An 18,703-nucleotide genomic window follows, 5' to 3' on the forward strand; every position below is an offset into this window, starting at 1 on the left:
AATCAGAAGTTCAGAAGTAGAACAATGAATATACAAATATTCATATTATTTAAGATGGTACGTGGCACATCTTAAAATATTATCAAAAATTGTATAATTTTATAGATTTTATTATCATATTATGTTGCTTAATATAATTTGTAAAATTTAAATACCGTTCTCTTGTTAGATTAAAAGTTATTAAATTTTGTGGAGGAAGGCTCTTAATTTGTATGTAAAATTATGTTTTGCGATACTTATTTGTAAATTTAATGAGAAAGTAACATTATGAAATAAATAAAAATGGTTATACTAATAAAACTAATAAACATTCGTACAAAAGTTTATTTGGATGTATTTATTAGTTTAAAAATTAGTTAAAACTAATATTTTCTGTATTTTACGCTGCTCCAGATCTCACAACTGCGCATGGAATCTGTGTGAATCGTGAAGCGCACATAGCTCCTCGGCAACTTCTCAATAGCCAATCATCTTTCACCGAGCGCATGTTACTTCTGTAAAAGCGAGATGCTGATTAGCCGATGCGCGAGTGCCATGTTATTCCCTAGTGCAGATGTGCGTCCTGCGATAGGGATTGTCTGTTTCTCTCCAACCTCGTTGGCAGCGCCTACGTATGTGTGCAGCGCGAGGAGCGTGCGCAGAGCTTGATCATCTCAAAAGTGTCCGGCCGCCGTCACCTGTCTCACGGCTCGAGGTAAGTGCTTACACCGTTGTGCCGTTTTATTATATTAAGGGAAAGTTTGCGGATTCGCAACGCGTACGTGGCCGCGATGACGCGTCGCGTGAAATTGTCGCCGAGTGCGGGAGTGTCACGTGTCTATTTACGCCGCGCGACTGGCAAATATGTTCGCGGCGGCGGCGGCGGCGCCGATCGTCGTCGCCGCCGTCACCGTGGCCACCTTCGCGTTGTCCGTCCTACCGCAATGAGTTCACGACGTTGCGACCGCGCCAACGATCGTCGTCGCGCCGGTTCTCTCTTGTCACGCGAAATTCGCGAACGAACTATCATCTCTCCCGCGGTTTTCTCCTCGCGGCGAATGCGACGCAGCTTTTCCTGTCCACGCTGACTACCGCGTCGCAATTTTCCCACGGCGCTTCTAGCATCGCGCGGCATCCGACGCGCGACTCGCACGCGAATCGCCCGAGATTTGTTTCCTCCCCGGTTTGTTTGCAAGTTGTAATCGCGCGTCGTGCCGTATCTCTCGTGCCGCGCGTAAGCGTCGCAGGTATCACCTGTCATGGCGTGCGCCGCCGTCGCTACCGCCGTTATCGTATGGCTGGCTCCCCCTCCCCGCTCCCTCGTCATGGCAATGAATAGACGATGAATACCGTTCGTGCCGCTCCATCGACCGTATCCTCCGTGTATCTGCTATTCTTCCGTCGAAAGAAAAATGATGCGTGATAATTCGGTACACAGACTTATTTTATCATAAGAAATGGAGAGCGCGACAATATGTGTAGCTAAAAAGAACAGACTCCAGCCTCGTCTGGCTGTCAAGCTTACCGTAACCTAGCCCAATCTGACTTAACCCTAACCTGCTCAACCACCTATCCGTCATCTTTACGCGCGCAGCGTGTTCTCGGCAGTAAAATAGATCGTTCGTCTTGCTTTTTCTTATTTTTGAGACTTGTTTCTCGTTTTCGCGTACACGATAAGCCTCGATACTCGCGGCTGTCACGCCTGTCGTTCGATATTCCTGCCACATTTCATTAGCACTTAATAGCATTCGACCTGCTGGCATATTTTGGTATTAATCGCATATTTATCCTTCTCGAACTCCGAAATTCTCAGCTCCGAGACTAATGAGATTATCGACATGTACAAGATAATCGTGCGATATCCGACGTGAAGTTCTATCAGCTTGACGCTTTGCCGATGATCATGTGGTCGGTAGGGGAACGAGGAGGGAGAAGAGGGTGGCCACGATGGCGGCAGCCACGCGCCATGTCGCGGCCGCGCTCTTGCACGTCATCTCGCGCGTTCCCTTCGCCCCCTTTCGGCGTTCCTGTTGCGCGTCGTCCACGCCGTATGCGATCAGGGGAAAGCGTATTAGCATTTTTTCTTCTCGCACATACACGCGGACACATGTTACGGCCCTTTTCACGAGAGATTTAACAGTCGACGAATATTTCCGCGAGGTGTTACAAAACGGAGCATGACACGTCGGCGTTCATCTTTCTTTTTTAATTCTTTGAAGTATACATTTTCCCTTACATATAAACTTCTTGAAATTTGATGTACAGAGATTTTTAGAACTGTTGATTACGGATAGTTTGATAATTTTCAAAATTCACAATTTCAACAACTTTGATCCACATCTTGTATTTCGAAAATTGGTAAATTTTTATTATAGTATATTTTACACCAAACTAACATTTGTTGGACTTTGAGCATATTAAATTAATAATTTTGGAATTTTGATTTTAGTTTCAAATCCAGTGATTCAAAATACTAAAGTTGCAAAAAGAATGGAAGTAAAAGAAACTTTAATTTTTAAAAGGGTTGCTTGTATAAGGGTTAGTACGAGACTGAATAAACGTATTGTCGATTTTGCCTAGAATATCGAAGCTCAAATACCTGCTCATTAAGTAGATTAGAATTCTTGACTTAAAACAATTTTTTAAATACACATTAGAATTCGCCAGGTCTAAAGAACATTGAACTTTATTATAATTTATAAATTAAGTGTTAAAACTAAATTTTTTAATACTTTATAAACGTCTACTTCGTTCAGAATACGGATTCTCTTCTTTCGAGTTATTTTCTCATTAACATAATCCGTAGTGAATATCGAAGCTTCGGAGAGTTGATCCATGAATCGAAAGCTATAGTTCCAAGATTAATTCGATGTAAGGGCTCGTAATAGAGAACTTATAAAAAAGACAAATCGGCAAGAGCGAAGAGATGATTAAGAGAAAGAAGAAATGAAGAGCGCAATGTAGAAGTAAAACAGCGGTAGCGTGTCGACAAAACACGGATGGACTAAAAATAGCACAAAGCACAAAACAGAGTGCAATGTGCGAATTATTATGCGAGGCGCAGCCCGTTCTTGAAATAACGTCACTTTTTTATTCTCTTAAATATATTTACGCGATCTCCATATTTTTCTCCTCAGCGAAATTTGCCGTGTAACCGAGAGCTTTAAATTCGGAGATATTCTCCTGGCATTCACAATTGAAACGCGTCGTATTTTAATAACGATATTTACACTTAATTTCAATTTAAATATTTTATATATTTAACTTAAACACATAAATATGTGAACTAAAGAAATTTAATCGAGTTAAAAAATTTAGTCAAATTAACTTTTTTCCTCGGTGTATATATATGTATATATCGATGGAACGAATGGAGTTAAACCGGACCGCGATTAAAGAATTAAAAATACCAATGCGACATTATTTCAAATAAACGTAGCAACATGTGGGGGAAAAACATGATCGCGGAATCTGATATTTGAAGTAAACAACTGATGAATTGTAGCTATCAATTAATAGCTCTGAGCGAGGTTGTCTTATCTCATAATGAGATACGTTGCAGTTGTATTATACCACTTGGCCTTCGGGGAGATCGGCGCTAACTTTGTTTAACGATATTGTAATTTTTTTTGAACAAGCCCTCCATGATTTTTTCATTTATTTCCGATACAAGATCGAACAATTTGAACTAAATTCATATAAACGATGCGATTTATGTGCACAATTGCAGACCGTTTTTTTTTCTCAATGTTTTCTAATAATGACGAGTCTACGTTTTCGTGGATCTGTCAATGCTGATTTTTTTTTCTTCAAGAAAAATTTTGGCAGATAAGTAACCAACAATATATACTTCTTCATGATTAATATAAAGTTAACATCATCGAAATTACATTTTAGAGATTAATACGGGAGATTGTTGGAGAGAAATTTGATTATGAAAGCAAATTATTCCATTATATATTTGCGGGGTGCTCCCTCGATGCTCTAACCTTGTCATTCGAAAGTATTTCGTTAGCGAGGTGTACATACGTGAACGAGTGCACGTGCACACGTAGTCGTGAGCGACGGCGAAGGAGAACGAGTTTTCTGCGCGTGCATAACACACCATCTCTCCTTCGCTTTCCCGCCTTGCCGGCCAATCGAGTACGCGGATTCGGCCACAACCTCCGCTCAGCCTCCTCGTGTCCATTGGCCGGCCGGCCGGCTGACGTTGCTGACCCGCTTTTAAATTTCGGTAAACAAGATCTCGCGAGCGCCAGAAAACTGTCTGGCGAATAATGTCGAATGAGAGTAAATGAATCGTCTCATGCTGATCGTCACGAACTGTCGAGAAAACGTTTCTGCGCAGCCTCCGGTCATCGATACTTCTCGAAAATGATGCTGAAAGTATTCTGACAAAGTTCTATTTGAAAAGAATAGAAGAGTGATAAATCGTTAAACGTTGTACGAATACGCGTTTTTTCGAAAATCTTGTATGTGAGAGTATTTGTGACTATTTACTATAGCATTTTTCAATCTATACATTAAAAAAGTCAAATAATGTTTGCTATTAATAAAAAGCCAAATTTGTCGAGATACATCATTAATTTCTCTCTTTATTATAACGTAGCTTTTATAACGTGTCTTTTATCAGACACCTAAAAGTGATTTCATTACAATATTATTCCGATTAAAGTAAAGAAATACAATATCGCTCACATTTTTGTTTGTTCAAAAATTTTGAAAAAAATTTATTTACCTTCTGAAATTTGTGTAAGCCCACTTGAATTCTTGCGATATAACGATTGAAAAACTCTTGATTTATTAGATTTTAATAGTACGATATTAGACGAATTCTAAAAGCAGAACTAGACAAATTGAAACAAGCGAAATTCCCTCCAGTTTAAAGCAGTCCAACTTCACGTTGCAGCGTGAAGTTTGACGGAAAGGATAATTTCGTTCCGTCATATTGAGCGTACTTCAGACGCGTGGCTTGCACAAAATAAAGTCGCGTTCAGCTCGTGCGAGAGGGACCAACGTGATTCAAGATGACGAGTGATTCGTTTGGGGGGGGGGGACGGAGGATAGGGGAGAATTCGGCAATGCTTCACGCGGAGCGAAGTAAAGCAAAGTGGAGCGAAGTTCGAGGGCAATTTTCCGTTTGCGGGATGGGACGGGAGGGAGATGTTTGACGACGAAGCATACCCGCGGCGGAGAACAGAGAGGGAGAGATGTGCGTGTGCGCGCACACGCATGCGCACGCCGCTTGGTGACGCTTCCCGGCGCGCGCGTAACGTAGCGTAGCCACGCTTCTCGCACGTCGCCGTGTGTACACCGCGCGTCACGCACGTCTGGTCTGAATGCGTCGCGAACGTGTAAACGCCGTCGTCTACGCAATCTTCTTTGAGAAACACACACATCCGCGCGCGCGCGCGTGCGAGGATCGCCGCGATTAAAGACCCGGAATAATCTGGAAAGCGGTGTGCAGGCGTTCGCAAGTGGAAGCTCCGTGTCGCGCGACCGGTGATCTTTTCTCACTTCCATTTTGGTGAAGCAAGTGGCTTTTGCGAGTCGAATTGTCGGCGTGTATGCTTCTGCACAGAGCACGTTTTCGGCGGCAGTTCTTTTTTTCTTTCTCTCGGCGCCGATTTCGACACCGAAGGTGTCAGCTTTGGGAAACCTAGGGAGGAGCCGAATTCAAGGAGTCGAAGGAGTGCTGTGACTGTCCCGAGGGGGGCGGAGAACCATTTTGGGAAGGAGCGAATTGAAGCGGCGTCACTTTTGACACGTTCCTTTGCCACCAGTGCCTTTCACTTCGCGCGGATATTCGTTGATTTTAATTCGGGAGAAAAAGGAAATTAGAAGAAAGTAAATTTTTTTGGAGTACCGTCGCGGGAAAGAACATTTTTGTTTTGTAAAAAAGAAGAAAAGTGTCGGGTGCCGATCTCTCGATTGTACAGGCAATAGTGCTTTTTTTTTCACCGTCGAAAACGCTCTCTTCCATTAAATTTCGGGATCTTCGGAATCTCCGGACTCTTCGTGACTTTTCGGCGAAACATGAAGCTGGTAGCCGCGAGCTTACCCGATAGAATTAGTGATCATCGTGACACATATTTAATATTATTTTCGCGACGACCATACGTTTTGGACACTTTATCCGCTGCTGTGTTGTCTCGCAAACTTCAGGCATGTCTCCCAACTTCAAGTATCAGTTTTAATTTAGCATATGCAATTTTATAGCGCTTGCGTCTGACACGTGTAAAATAAAATACATTATAAATTTTATGAAATTTTACAAGCAATTTTCATTTTTATAAAAAATCTTGCCTTTTATAAAGAACCTTTTAATATTTTTAAATCCTCTTTTTATATATCTTATAATTATCCCTTGTATGTATGTCATTGTTATTTCTGGTTTTATGTTACTCATTTTAATTTTGCATTTATTGCAATTTCATGGCGTCCATATTTACCTTGTGTCATGTTTTGCCCTATAAGCATTATTTTATAAATTTTAGGTTTGTATTCACATTTGCACAAGTGTATTATTTTTAGCAATCATTTTTAATTTTTGTTTTAATATTTTAAATAATGTACTGTTTATAAAATTTATTTATATGTTTATTAAAATGCATAAGTATCTCGAGTCTTAGAAGTAAATTTTATTTTTTTTACAATTTTTAAAGAATATTGCTTAAGTATATATATAAATATTATATTTATTAAATAGAATTAATTCAATTACTTTTATATATGGTATAAAATATTTTTTATTGACATATGAAATCAAATTATAGTATATAATGTATGTATGTATTACAGAAACGATAGTGACGTAGACAGTGAACAGGATGTTCAGTTTTCATAAACCAAAGGTGTATCGATCTAGTACAGGCTGCTGTATTTGCAAAGCCAAATCTAGCAGGTAAAAATATCATTAAATATTTATCATTTAATGAAAAGAAATGTAAAATTATGTACAATTTTTTGTTTTTATTTAATTTATAAATTATTACAATGTATGCTAATAATGAAGCTTTATATGATGCAAATGTATATAATTTAAGTATAATAGAAGTTAGTATCATGTCATTAATAATGTTACAATATTAGATGTATTTTATTATCATACATAGATGTATACAATCATATATGTATATATTTTTATATTACATATTAATAAATCCTTTTACAGCTCGAGATTCACAGATAGTAAAAAGTATGAGGATGACTTTATACTATGTTTTCAACTTGACGAGAGGCGTAGTGGAGAGATATGCAATGCATGTGTGCTTCTAGTAAAGAGATTTAAGAAGCTACCTCCAGGAAACGAACGCAACTGGAGACATGTGAGTATCTAATAAATGATAATTTTATTTTTATTATTTAGTAGAATACTAAATAATAGAAGTAATATATATATTTTTGTTCCAAATTGTTGATCTACTTGTATATAAGAATAATAAGATCTTAAATTTTTTGTTTGATAAGTGATTGCTGTAACACTCAAGAAATCAATATTTTGAACTACTATATTATATTAACATTAAATTTAAAATTTTGTTTAAGAAGAATTCTTTTCGCAGGTTGTGGATGCACGTGCTGGTCCTGGTATTAAGTCGCTAACAAAATTCAAGGCAAAGAATAAAAGAAAACTTAAAGATAAATCTGACAAACTTGCCAAAAAGAAACATGTCTTTGTAAAAACAGAAGCAGATCGGGAACAAAGTCCACCAATGAGCGATGATTTGAATGGTTGGTTAAATTAAAATACAAAATTTTGATTATTAAATGTGATTCAGAATTTAGAAAGCATAATAAACAAAATTGAAAAATAGAAATTGGTATCTCAATAGTATTATTGATAATGTTTAATAAACGTATTATAATGTTTTTTTTTCACTTTTTGATATTCTATAGAAGATTATAGATTGACGGACAGTAAAGCTTCGAGTAGATCAGAAAGTATCTCGGACGACGACGATGACATTGGCTCTAATGAAAAACAATTAGATCTTGTTCAAGATCGAGATATAAATGAAGATGATATTGATTTCTTGGATTCTTCTTATTATAAAAGGTAAGATTAAAATAATATATAATTTTACAAGTAATTATATGACGAAAATTCTTAAATTTTAAGATTTTTATTTGCCCAAGAATTTTATAAATTAATTTTAAGAATATTAACTTAATAAATTAAGTGTATTAAGTATTTTAAAAAAGGTCAAAAAGTAAATTTTTAGAATTTTGAACAATTAAAAAAATTTTATACGAAAATTTTATAAATCTGAACATATATGTATATGCATATAAAATGGATATTAAAAATGATTCAACAAATATTTATATTTATTATCAATTTCTCAACTTTGTGTTTATTATCTTGAATATTTCTTATATTGAAGATATATTTCTATTTACACTTTTTATATATTTGTTTTTATATAGAGAAATCACTTGCTGTGGCAGCATTTTTAGAGGTGCCAATGGTGAGGTCATAATGTATCCGTCTAATCTGAAATCTTGCGTAAATACTACCAGGCAGCAGCTCATTACTTCTTTAGCAGTCGCCAGTCCTACTCACAGTTCTGCGTCCACCAGTCCCGTTCATAGCGTCGAATCGCCATCATCAAGTCCAGAAACAAGTTCGAAACAAACCAAGACCGATAGCGACTCCTCGTCCGATTCCGGTTACGATGAATCCTCTAATCAGGGTGAGAGCAAAATAGCGAAGAATGTCCAAGTTCAGGCGGATGTGAAAATGATCGAGGAAGCTGTAAGACCCATAGAACTTGATCAATTATCAAGTTGCAAAACCTTACAACCTGTCAACGTTACTAATCAGTCACTTCAGTCGGTCTCCAATTAATGTCGGCCCTTTATAGAGGGTTAATTTATTCCTTACTTGTGAAGACACACACGCATAAATATGTACATATGTATACAGGGTGTCTATTAGATAATTTTTTAATCGCAGTTTTCAATAGAATTTTCAATCTAGAGAATTTTTCCTCAACGAAAAGTTCTAATGTTTTAATTCTGTGATACATAAAGTAAATTTTTTATATCCAATTCTTGCAGTAGTCACTTCCTATTCCTTTTAAATAAAAAATTTTTCGAATTTCAACTTAGAGACGATTTTTCTTTATGGAGAATATTTAAATTTTAATCTTGTAATAATACTTTAAAAATCCTCTTTATATTGTTTAAACTTTAAACTATTTTTTATTTTATCATGTTGTATATACATGAAGATAAATAATATAAAAAGTTATTTCTTTAACAAATTTTTTATGGAAGTTTAAGGAAGATGTTTTACAGTTAGTCAATTCTAAAAACAAAAGAAACTTTTAAGCATGATGAATTTTTCTCTCGAAAGTAAGATTGTTGATGAGTAGTGTTCGAAACATTTCTATAGGAATCCTTGTAATTCTTTCATTAAAAATTCTGTGAAATTAATACATCTAAACATAAAATACAGTAATTTGTTGCAGTAGAACCCTGTATATACGATTAGATATAAGCTAATGTGAATTAAGTGCACTATTTGTAGGCAGCAAAGTGGCTCTGAAACCTTCGCTTGCGCGCGGAGGTTTGAATGCCATTTGGCATTTATTGTGCTAATTGTAATAATTAGAATTAATTGTAGCGATGGACTGACGTAAACCGCCATTTCTCGGGCTGTTAATTTTTAAGTCTTATATTAAGCAATATAAACACACATCAAAGGTCTGTGATGATATTGTAAAGTAAGAGATGCTCAGATTTCTTATGCCGAGCAGCGGTCCGAACTGGCGGTTTATGTACTCGCTTTTCTAACACGTCAAGTGCCACCGCTCTTAAAGGGGAAACCATACGTGCTGAGACAACCGAAGATAATGTCAAAACAAGTCAAATTAATGAAAGATAAATTAATGAAAAAATGTTTACTTTAACAAAATTTTTGAATTATAGAATTAAATATATTAAATAATTACGTGTAGAAATATCGAAGTTTAAAAGTTTCAAATTTTATGAAAATATTCTCTTAAAAATGAGAATTTTTTATTTTGTGTATAAATTTCAAGGTTTTAAATTTCTTATATTTAACTCTCAGGGTACACTATAAAAACGTTACAATTAGTACAAATTTGGATTAGCGCAACCCACAAACTTTGTCGGCTCATATCTTCGAATAAATTCAATTTCAAAAAACAAAAAGACAAAAATATTTCTAAATTTAATTTGAAACAACAAATAACACTTAAAAGTTTACATATTTCGCACTAAGGGTCGATTGTTCCAACTTCTTGGTAAACTACCTATTAGGTAAATATATGTTTGTCTTTATTTATTTAAGAAAAGAAATAAAGATAGACAAATGCTTACCTGATAGGTAAGTTTACCAAGAAGTTGGAACAACCGGTCCTATATGATAATATTTTGCATTAAACTTTACGAAAAAACGGTTAAAATTATTTTTATGCAAAACTTGATTTTACCTAATACAGCAATTTTGTAACGTTCCGTACAAACTGGGTGAAAAATATGCGAAGCATTTCGGCATTTGCCCTTTAGCTCCTAGGGACACACTGGCTCTATCGAACGGTGGACTAATGCTTAGAACCAAAATTTTTTTCCCCCCCGGCTTTCCCACCCCTTTTTGTTTAAAAATCACGCATTTCAAAATTTGCTCAGATTATGCTAATCCAGATAGTACCCTGAGGGTTAATAAAATTACGAAAATTTGTATTCTTTTTGGAAATTATTGAAAATGCTGATTTTTTTTTCTTTTTTGCTCTTTTAAATTACCTAAAAATTAAGCACATAAACGAAAAACAAAACTTTTCGTGTATAACGATTAATTAATTGATTGATTTAATTACGAAAATGTATTTGAATATAGAAAAATTAGAATTTTTACACATTTACCAAGAGAAAATTGATGAATTTAATAGATTCAAAAAAGATTTTTTTGAAAGGATATCTAACGGTTGTTGCGGGACACCTTGTACAAGTTCCAAGCTGCCAATCGATTCTCGTCTGGGTCCAAAAAAAGAGGCAAGAAGGAAAAAAATCAATTTCTTGCATCTCCTTCCAGATCACGATGCTCCATGACGTAAATTAATGAACGGTCAGATAATGACCCAGATCGATAGCAATAAATAAACGCAAACAATTATAGCGGGCCGAAAGTCCGTTTTAGTCTGTATTTAGACAGTATTACTAGAAAAAAAGAAAGATCTAGATAGAGGAGTTAAAAGTGGCAATCAGATTGGCAAACTGGACCAGCGAATCTTTGATAAATAATTTTAGAGTATATGATACTTATATACAGAAACATTTCTATAGAAAAAGAAAGAGGAAGAAAGGGAGAGAAGACTAAATAAGTAAAAACTGTTAGTTCCTAGTTAACAAAGAAGAGATGGGCATGCTTCGATTGCATGTTTAGCGCAAAGTTTGTTTTCTCTCAATTCTCACTCTATATGGGACATTTATTACTTTTTTCATTATCAATGGATCTCTTGTCAATTTGAAGTCGACCTTTTTATAATAAAAATGAAAAAGCAACTTCAAATTATTTACAAATAATAACATTTGCTGACGTTTGAGCCCATATAAAAATATTGAGGACATGGAGTTTTAATTAGACAAAAAGGAAGAATAATCGGAGATAAATGTTTAATATAAATTGTTTGATCATCTTCGATTACTCTTCTTAGCGCTAAACACACGAAGGAAGAACGGGCTAAAAAGATGTACAAGCCGAGTACCTGTTGAGGACAAGCCGCAACTGTGATCGTGGGGTTGTTTTCAGATTTTTTTTACACGCACAATAGAAAAAAGGCGGCCATTTGATAAAATTCATGTAAGCGTCCCAGTGATGGACCAGACCTATAAATACTAATACAAAAACTTATTATTAATCTCAAATGCTTTTTTTTTATTAGAATATTAAAATTTAGTTACAATCTTGAATATTTAAATATTACAATTAAATTTTAATATTATAATAAAAAACAGTTGAGATTAATAATTTTTGTATAAGTGTGTGGATATACAGGTACACATATCCAGTCACTTGGACATTTACCTTACGATTAAAAAAGAAAAAATAATTGATGTGAAAAGATTCATTAAAAGCAAAATTTATGCATTCGTGGAACCGAGAATCTATGCCAAGGATTAATTAAATTGAAAATTGTGTGAGACTTCGTGGAACTGCCATGTGTCGAAATTTCTTTTTATGTAATTATTTTGAAAAATATGCGTCATGGCGCATATATATTTGATAATGTAAAATACCCAAGTACTCAAAAATATACTATATTTTTTCATTATCTGGATATAAGAAACCACGAACTTAAAAGTTATTATATTAAAAAAAAGGAAACTGTAATGACTCTGAGATCGGTATTTATAGTTGAATTTTATATTTAAGATTATCTTAATTATTATGTTATGATGCCATCAACTAATCTCAGAGCCCTATTAACATCTTAAGACATTATTTGAGACGATCTTGAAATAAGACTCGACTATGAATGCCGGCCTTAAAAGTTGGATTTGACATTATATTGGAAAATATGAAATGTGCAATAAATATTGTCGAATCCGTCCAGCGTGAGTCATTGTTTTCTTTATTACTATTCAACAAGAATTGAAACTTAGAACCATTCGTCAAATTGTTTCGAGTATAATGATCAAAATTATTAGGATTTGACAATTGCTATGGTGGATCTAGAATAGTAATCTCTTGCAGCACATCGCGTATGTTTTGAAAAGTTAATAAAAAGAAAAAAATTAAGATAAATGACACTAAATTTGATGAAATTATATATTGAGGTTTAAATTATAGAGACGAAAATATATACGAAAATTGACATAACACCAAAGATTCATATATATGGCCGACAATTTTATGTGTAATTGTATGTGTAATTATTTATATTTAAAATTTTCTGAAAATCAAACTTTACTTCAAGTTTCACCATTGAGTCGCAAAATATTGCCGAGAAAATCAGAAAGAAAAAGCTCGTTTAAATTGCCCATCGGACTTGCGAAGGCTCACCGACAATCGTATAGTAGTATAACAGGAAGCTATAACAGTTTTTTCATAATCAAACATCGAAAAGTCTGATCTATCGAAGGATGACGCTAATCGTTCGCCTTTTCTTGCGATAGATCACATTTGTACATTTCTTGTATGATCTCTATCATTTCTCTTTATTGTGAGATACAATACTGATAATTATTGTCTTCTCTTATTATGATTTATCGTAGTTAATATATGTGATAATCGAGACTGGATCATAGTAAAAAGGATAGATAAGCACAAATTTATATTTAAATTAAATATAGTTTTAAATATTTATCACAAAATATTTAAATCTGAATTTACATTTAAATTAAATTTTGCATTTATATGATGTATATTTATGAAGTTCGGTAAAGCTTAGATAACGAGTTCTATGATTCTGTCTGGATTGCAAAACAGATAACTTCCCTTATTTATTTATTTCATAAGTTGACTTATTTTCGCTACTAAACATATTCCTTTTTTTAAGTAAATTTATACGTATATTGTATGCACATATATTTTTATATGGATCAGTGATCTTTACTTCGTGATTTTTTTAACACTGCCAGAAAATAAATGTAGTTATCGATGAAAGATAACGGGAATTGCAATCACTGGCAATATCGTGGAAATTATTTATTTTTCATGTCCTTAAGTGATCAATTAATATTAGCTATTAAATTGATATTAATTAATTAATATATATTCTTAAGCGCCATTAGCACACACATTAATAGTACCAATATTAATTAATTGATATCAGTTGTTAGTTGATACATTAATATTCGTTCAAACAGATCAATCATATTAAATTTTAAAAAATTACAAAATGTTTTTACATTGAAATGTGGTGTGATATGATAAATGGCGTATCAAGATAACAGAAAAATATTCGAATATATTTAAAAAAAAACCGAGTTTTAGAAAAGTTGAGGAAAAATAGATTGTAAATTCAAATTTTATTTACCAGAAAATATATACATATACATACATATGCGCGTGCGTGTATGTGCGCGTATGTATGCATATACAACTTTACATAAAGATATATGATATTGTATAAATATGCACAAGTACAGGATACAAAAATTTACAATAGATTATATAAGATACATGAAAAGACAAAGCATATGAATACATGATGTAAAAATACGATAAAATTTATAAAATCATATACATATATATCGCGGAGACATCTGTGAAAGGAGCAAAAGATCAACGAAGTTATTTGAATAAAGAGAATGTTCTTTTAACTCTATTAAGATCGCAAATTGTAAAACTGCAATTTCTTAAACTATTGTATAGTAATGTTTGTAATTTTACAGCAAGAAATTAATTTTTACAATCTTAAAGTATCTTTGGAATTCTATATATTTAGAATTTCTTATAAAATTCTTATAAAATATTACTTATACGTATCATGATTTTATATTTAATTGAATAATTATATTCTGTTATCAATTTTGTTAATTATGATGTTGGAGAAAATTTGAATATCAGCTCCTTGTCAGTGGTCCATCCGTCGATATTGATCGCCGAAACATTCGTAAATTTGTGCAAATTTGTTATTTTATCAAAAAATTATTGGTATCTCAAAACAAACATTAATTTTTCTTTTCTTTTTTTTACTTTTACATGATAACTTTTAATAACCAATTCGCGAGAACACATGCTACAATGGCGTTTGTTATCGCCGGAAAAAAAATTTTTTTTAAATCTAGTTATATATCTAGATTGATCAAAAAATTCTGCGCATGTTACAATTTTGTTTTATTTTTAATCGGAGAATTTTTAGATCAATCTGGACACATGAAATAATAAATAATTATTATTGTAGTATAACAAGTAATCACACATGCACTAAATAATTTATAAAAATAAAAGTTTTACTCGGACCTGTTTTAAGCTTTAATATATTTGAAATAAGTTCGACTGAATGTTTTTTAGTGCGTGTATTTACTTATATTATCATAATAATAATTTATTATGATATAGACTAGGTAATAAGGAAACACGACCGGATTGTGTTCACAAAATTTTTGATACATCCATTTTCTAGATAAATATTTGTAAAATACATGTATTTTACATATGTAATGATAAAATATTTGCTGTAATAAAATTAAAGCGCGTGTTCTCGCGTGTTACAATTTAACTAATAATCTAAGGACAGAATCTAAGGAAATAGTAATCGAAAAATATGTGGTGCGATATAATTTATATTTCTCCTGTCTTTGCAAAAGTTTCGGGATTTCTTTTTAATTAACTTTTATACTGAAAAATTTAATGATTGAAGTCTGAAAATAATGGATACATATGGAGTTGAAAAAAACTAAATCGAGCGTTTCTGATAAGAAATTGATAAAATAATTGCAAAAGCGAGCGCGACAAAACTTGAATCTTAGTGGAAATTGGAAGACGTTTTTAAATTTTGATAAATTTATTTTACATAAATTTTTAAATATTTTAAATTTATAACAAATTGGAATAAATTTGTTTCTTAAAATCCTGCAATTTTTAAATATTAAATTGTAATACATTTTAAATGGACTTTAGATACACACTTATGCACAAGTTTCCAACACCAATCCAAGTTTAACATGTAAATTTGTTCTTAATAAAATATTGAGTTAGATTATAAATTTTAATTCTCGAGAAGTTATAACATTTTGGAACTTAAGAAAGATAGAATGCAGGAATTTTATTTATATGATTTTGTATTAGATTTATGTTATATAAGGAAAGATATTGGCATGTAATATACATATAGTTACATTTAAGATAAATCTAACTTTCAATTCGAGATTTCTACAAGTTTTGAAAATCCGGAAGCTTTTTATTGGAGAGATTTAAGGAGAAGGAGATTTGAGAGTAAAAAATTTCACATAAATATTAAAAATAACGATTGTGAGACTGACCAATGTATTTAGTAAAAATTTTTTACGATATGTATGTAAAAATACATATCCCTCTAAATGTGCGTGTGTGTATAAAGTTGAGATTATATGATTAATTTTTCATTTGTGCAAATATTAATAGCGAAACTCTACAATATAAATTAATGATGACTGCTATAAAATTAATATATTATTAGTAATATGTTATGTCGAGATCACGAGAAATTCATTCGTTTTTCTTACGTAGCTCTTACAGTTTAAGCAAAGTCAATAATGAAATAAAGGTAATTATAGAAGTAAACTAATGAGAGATAAATTGTTGATAAAACAATATACGAATGAATTTTTTGATGAGAAAATCTATTATATATATCATGATTATTAATAATCGCGTTATGGTTATTATTATTACATATATATATACAGCGCGCATTTGTATATATACTTATGTATAAAATAATTCCAATCATTGTGCATAATTAGGGACATTATATATTGTGTACATATTTATAGGGGATATTATTAATATTATCATTAATTATATCGCGTTCATCAACGATAATCTCGTCGGTTCTCGTTTAGCCGGAAGAAGCGTCCTTTCAAATTTTGGCCGGAATGTTGTGCAACGGACGGGATAATCGGTCCTTTTTATATAATAAGAAAATGCGCCACCTTGTATCCATGTACAACTTTGTAATAAATCAGTTTATTTGTAGACGAGTAACTTTCTTTTTCAAATCCATATTTAGAGTCTGTAGATAATTAGATTGTGTATCTAATTTTTGCAAAATATTTGTAACTGGAAACAAAGATTCTGGATTTCTAATGAGTCGTTTTTTTAGTATAAAATATGAGATCCTGTTGCGGTAGGGGCCCCGGATTTTTTTTATTCACGAACCTGTAACTGCGTCGATAACCAACAGAAACTTGGGCTCCACCTCCACGTCATCGCTCGCCAGATGTCGACTGTAGTGGCTGGCATTCGTGAGTGTGACGTTTTCGCGGCCCCGAAAACTCGCTCCAGCTTTTCATCGAATGTCCGAATTAGTCTGATTGTTCCAAGATCATTAAAAATTCATCGGGGATATGATCAATCCTGTTCGACCTCGTCTCGTGACCTTCGACGTGACCGGTACGTTGCTGATGACCAAGCTCGAGCACTACATCGAGATCGGCTCCCAGCACGGCTTACTTGTCGAGCCGCGGAAATTGGCGCAAAGTTTCAAGACAAACTTCGTGCAGCTCAGCAAGGAGCACCCGATATACGGCAAGCACACTGGATTGGGATGGAGAAACTGGTGGAAAACAATCGTCCATAATGTGTTTAGAGAGCAGCATGCCTCCGTGTCGACAGACACGTTGGACAAGGTAACGTTTAATTATGGAAATAAAATGTAAAAGCTGTACAGCTATCCCTCTGCTTACGACAACCTCGACTTAACAAATTTTCGAATTTACAATCGATATGATATTGCCAATAATAAACTAGTGGATTATAATGAAACTGATTACTTGTTAATTAGTAATCCAAATTAAATGTTAATTTTATAATACTAAATATATTAGTTATATTTAAAAAATGTAGTATTGTTTTTAATCATTTGTAGAAGTGAATCTGTTTATACTAAATATTAATTTTATAATAAGCAAATAATATATTAAGAATTACAATAATAAAAAAATTATATTTTGTCATTTTCTAAGCAGAGATCTATAATCATTTTTAATAAAGTAATTATTTTACTTGTTTATACATAACGTTTTATTTATATAAAATATAAATGTTGATTTATGATCAATTCGATTTACAACAAAAATCTCGAAACATAACATTGTAAATGTAGAGGGATATTATTATTAGTATAATATATTTATTGGAAAATTATAACTTGTAGATATACACAATTATTTGAGTTAATTATATAAGTAAAATTATTAAACAATAGAGTTAAAACTTTATTATTAAAATAAACTTTCCTACTTAATTTTTTTTGTATCATATTTACTTTCTATTAATATATGTGTTGTTCGCTTTAATATTTTACTATTGATTTTATTTATTCTCTTTTCCAGGTTGCTGACAATCTGATAAGTTGCTATGGCACAAGCAAATGTTGGTATAAGTATCCTGGTACCATTGAGTTACTTGATTCTTTGCAGAAAAGGAATGTTATTTTGGGAGTCATCTCGAATTTTGATCAACGATTAGAATCAATTCTCGAAGAAGTTCAAATTCGTCAGTACTTTGCCTTTGTTTTGACTTCGTATGACTTTGGAATGGAAAAGCCGAGTTTATCGATATTTGAGGAAGCATTGAGATTGGTGAAACATTTTCGAGAAGAAGAAATATTACCTGAAGAAGCAATACACATTGGTGACAGGGTGGACAACGATTATTTCGGAGCAAAAAGCGCCGGTTGGAATGCCTTATTAATAAAGCATGATAACGAGATTAATGAGAGTAAAGTGCCAAGAAAAGATGTTTTTAAAAGTTTGGATGAACTTCAAAGACACTTTGAGAATATTTAGAACGAATTACATAACAGTGATAATTATTTATTATTCAATATTTTAGATTTGGTAATAGAATTTATGTTTAATAGTCATTTTTATTTTGAACACTTGTGTCAAAGATAGTCTAAAAAAAGTAAGTTAAATATGCAAATTTAATTATTTTTTCAACATTTATGTATTTATAAATTTATGCAATTTAATTTCCTTTTATTTATTATATCGTATACCTCTGGAGATTTGATATATTATACATTACAAATTGTAATATACT

General features: G+C 32.7%; 2 protein-coding genes and 2 long non-coding RNA genes across 6 annotated transcripts; 2 read left to right on the forward strand and 2 right to left on the reverse strand.

Annotated features, from left to right (window-relative positions):
• Positions 1-310: 310 nt before the first annotated feature.
• On the reverse strand, positions 311-5,110 carry LOC118647153. Its single transcript, XR_004964465.1, has 2 exons — positions 1,234-5,110; positions 311-494 (listed from the first exon to the last, which is right to left on the reverse strand). It is a non-coding gene; the product is annotated as an uncharacterized LOC118647153 (long non-coding RNA).
• On the forward strand, positions 492-12,736 carry LOC105837069 (SIN3-HDAC complex-associated factor). 2 transcript variants are annotated; one of them, XM_012681547.3, is made up of 6 exons: positions 492-694; positions 6,781-6,883; positions 7,154-7,307; positions 7,545-7,713; positions 7,879-8,038; positions 8,410-12,736. In XM_012681547.3, exons 2-6 carry the CDS (start codon positions 6,810-6,812, stop codon positions 8,828-8,830), a joined length of 978 nt encoding a protein of 325 aa, XP_012537001.1. In that variant the 5' UTR covers positions 492-694; positions 6,781-6,809; the 3' UTR covers positions 8,831-12,736. The 2 variants fall into 2 exon arrangements, with proteins under 2 accessions (XP_012537001.1, XP_012537002.1); XM_012681548.3 differs by lacking the exon at positions 492-694 and adding an exon at positions 5,330-6,144.
• LOC118647154 lies at positions 10,732-16,908 on the reverse strand. The gene is made up of 2 exons (XR_004964466.1): positions 16,817-16,908; positions 10,732-16,717 (listed from the first exon to the last, which is right to left on the reverse strand). It is a non-coding gene; the product is annotated as an uncharacterized LOC118647154 (long non-coding RNA).
• On the forward strand, positions 16,895-18,632 carry LOC105837071 (rhythmically expressed gene 2 protein). Of its 2 annotated transcripts, none has more exons than XM_012681549.3 (2): positions 16,895-17,286; positions 17,992-18,632. In XM_012681549.3, exons 1-2 carry the CDS (start codon positions 17,005-17,007, stop codon positions 18,445-18,447), a joined length of 738 nt encoding a protein of 245 aa, XP_012537003.1. In that variant the 5' UTR covers positions 16,895-17,004; the 3' UTR covers positions 18,448-18,632. The 2 variants fall into 2 exon arrangements, with proteins under 2 accessions (XP_012537003.1, XP_028045917.1); XM_028190116.2 differs by having other exon boundaries at positions 18,079-18,632.
• Positions 18,633-18,703: the final 71 nt, after the last annotated feature.

This window comes from Monomorium pharaonis, chromosome 8 (assembly GCF_013373865.1).
Source record: "Monomorium pharaonis isolate MP-MQ-018 chromosome 8, ASM1337386v2, whole genome shotgun sequence".
NCBI classification, from domain to species: Eukaryota; Metazoa; Arthropoda; class Insecta; order Hymenoptera; family Formicidae; genus Monomorium; species Monomorium pharaonis.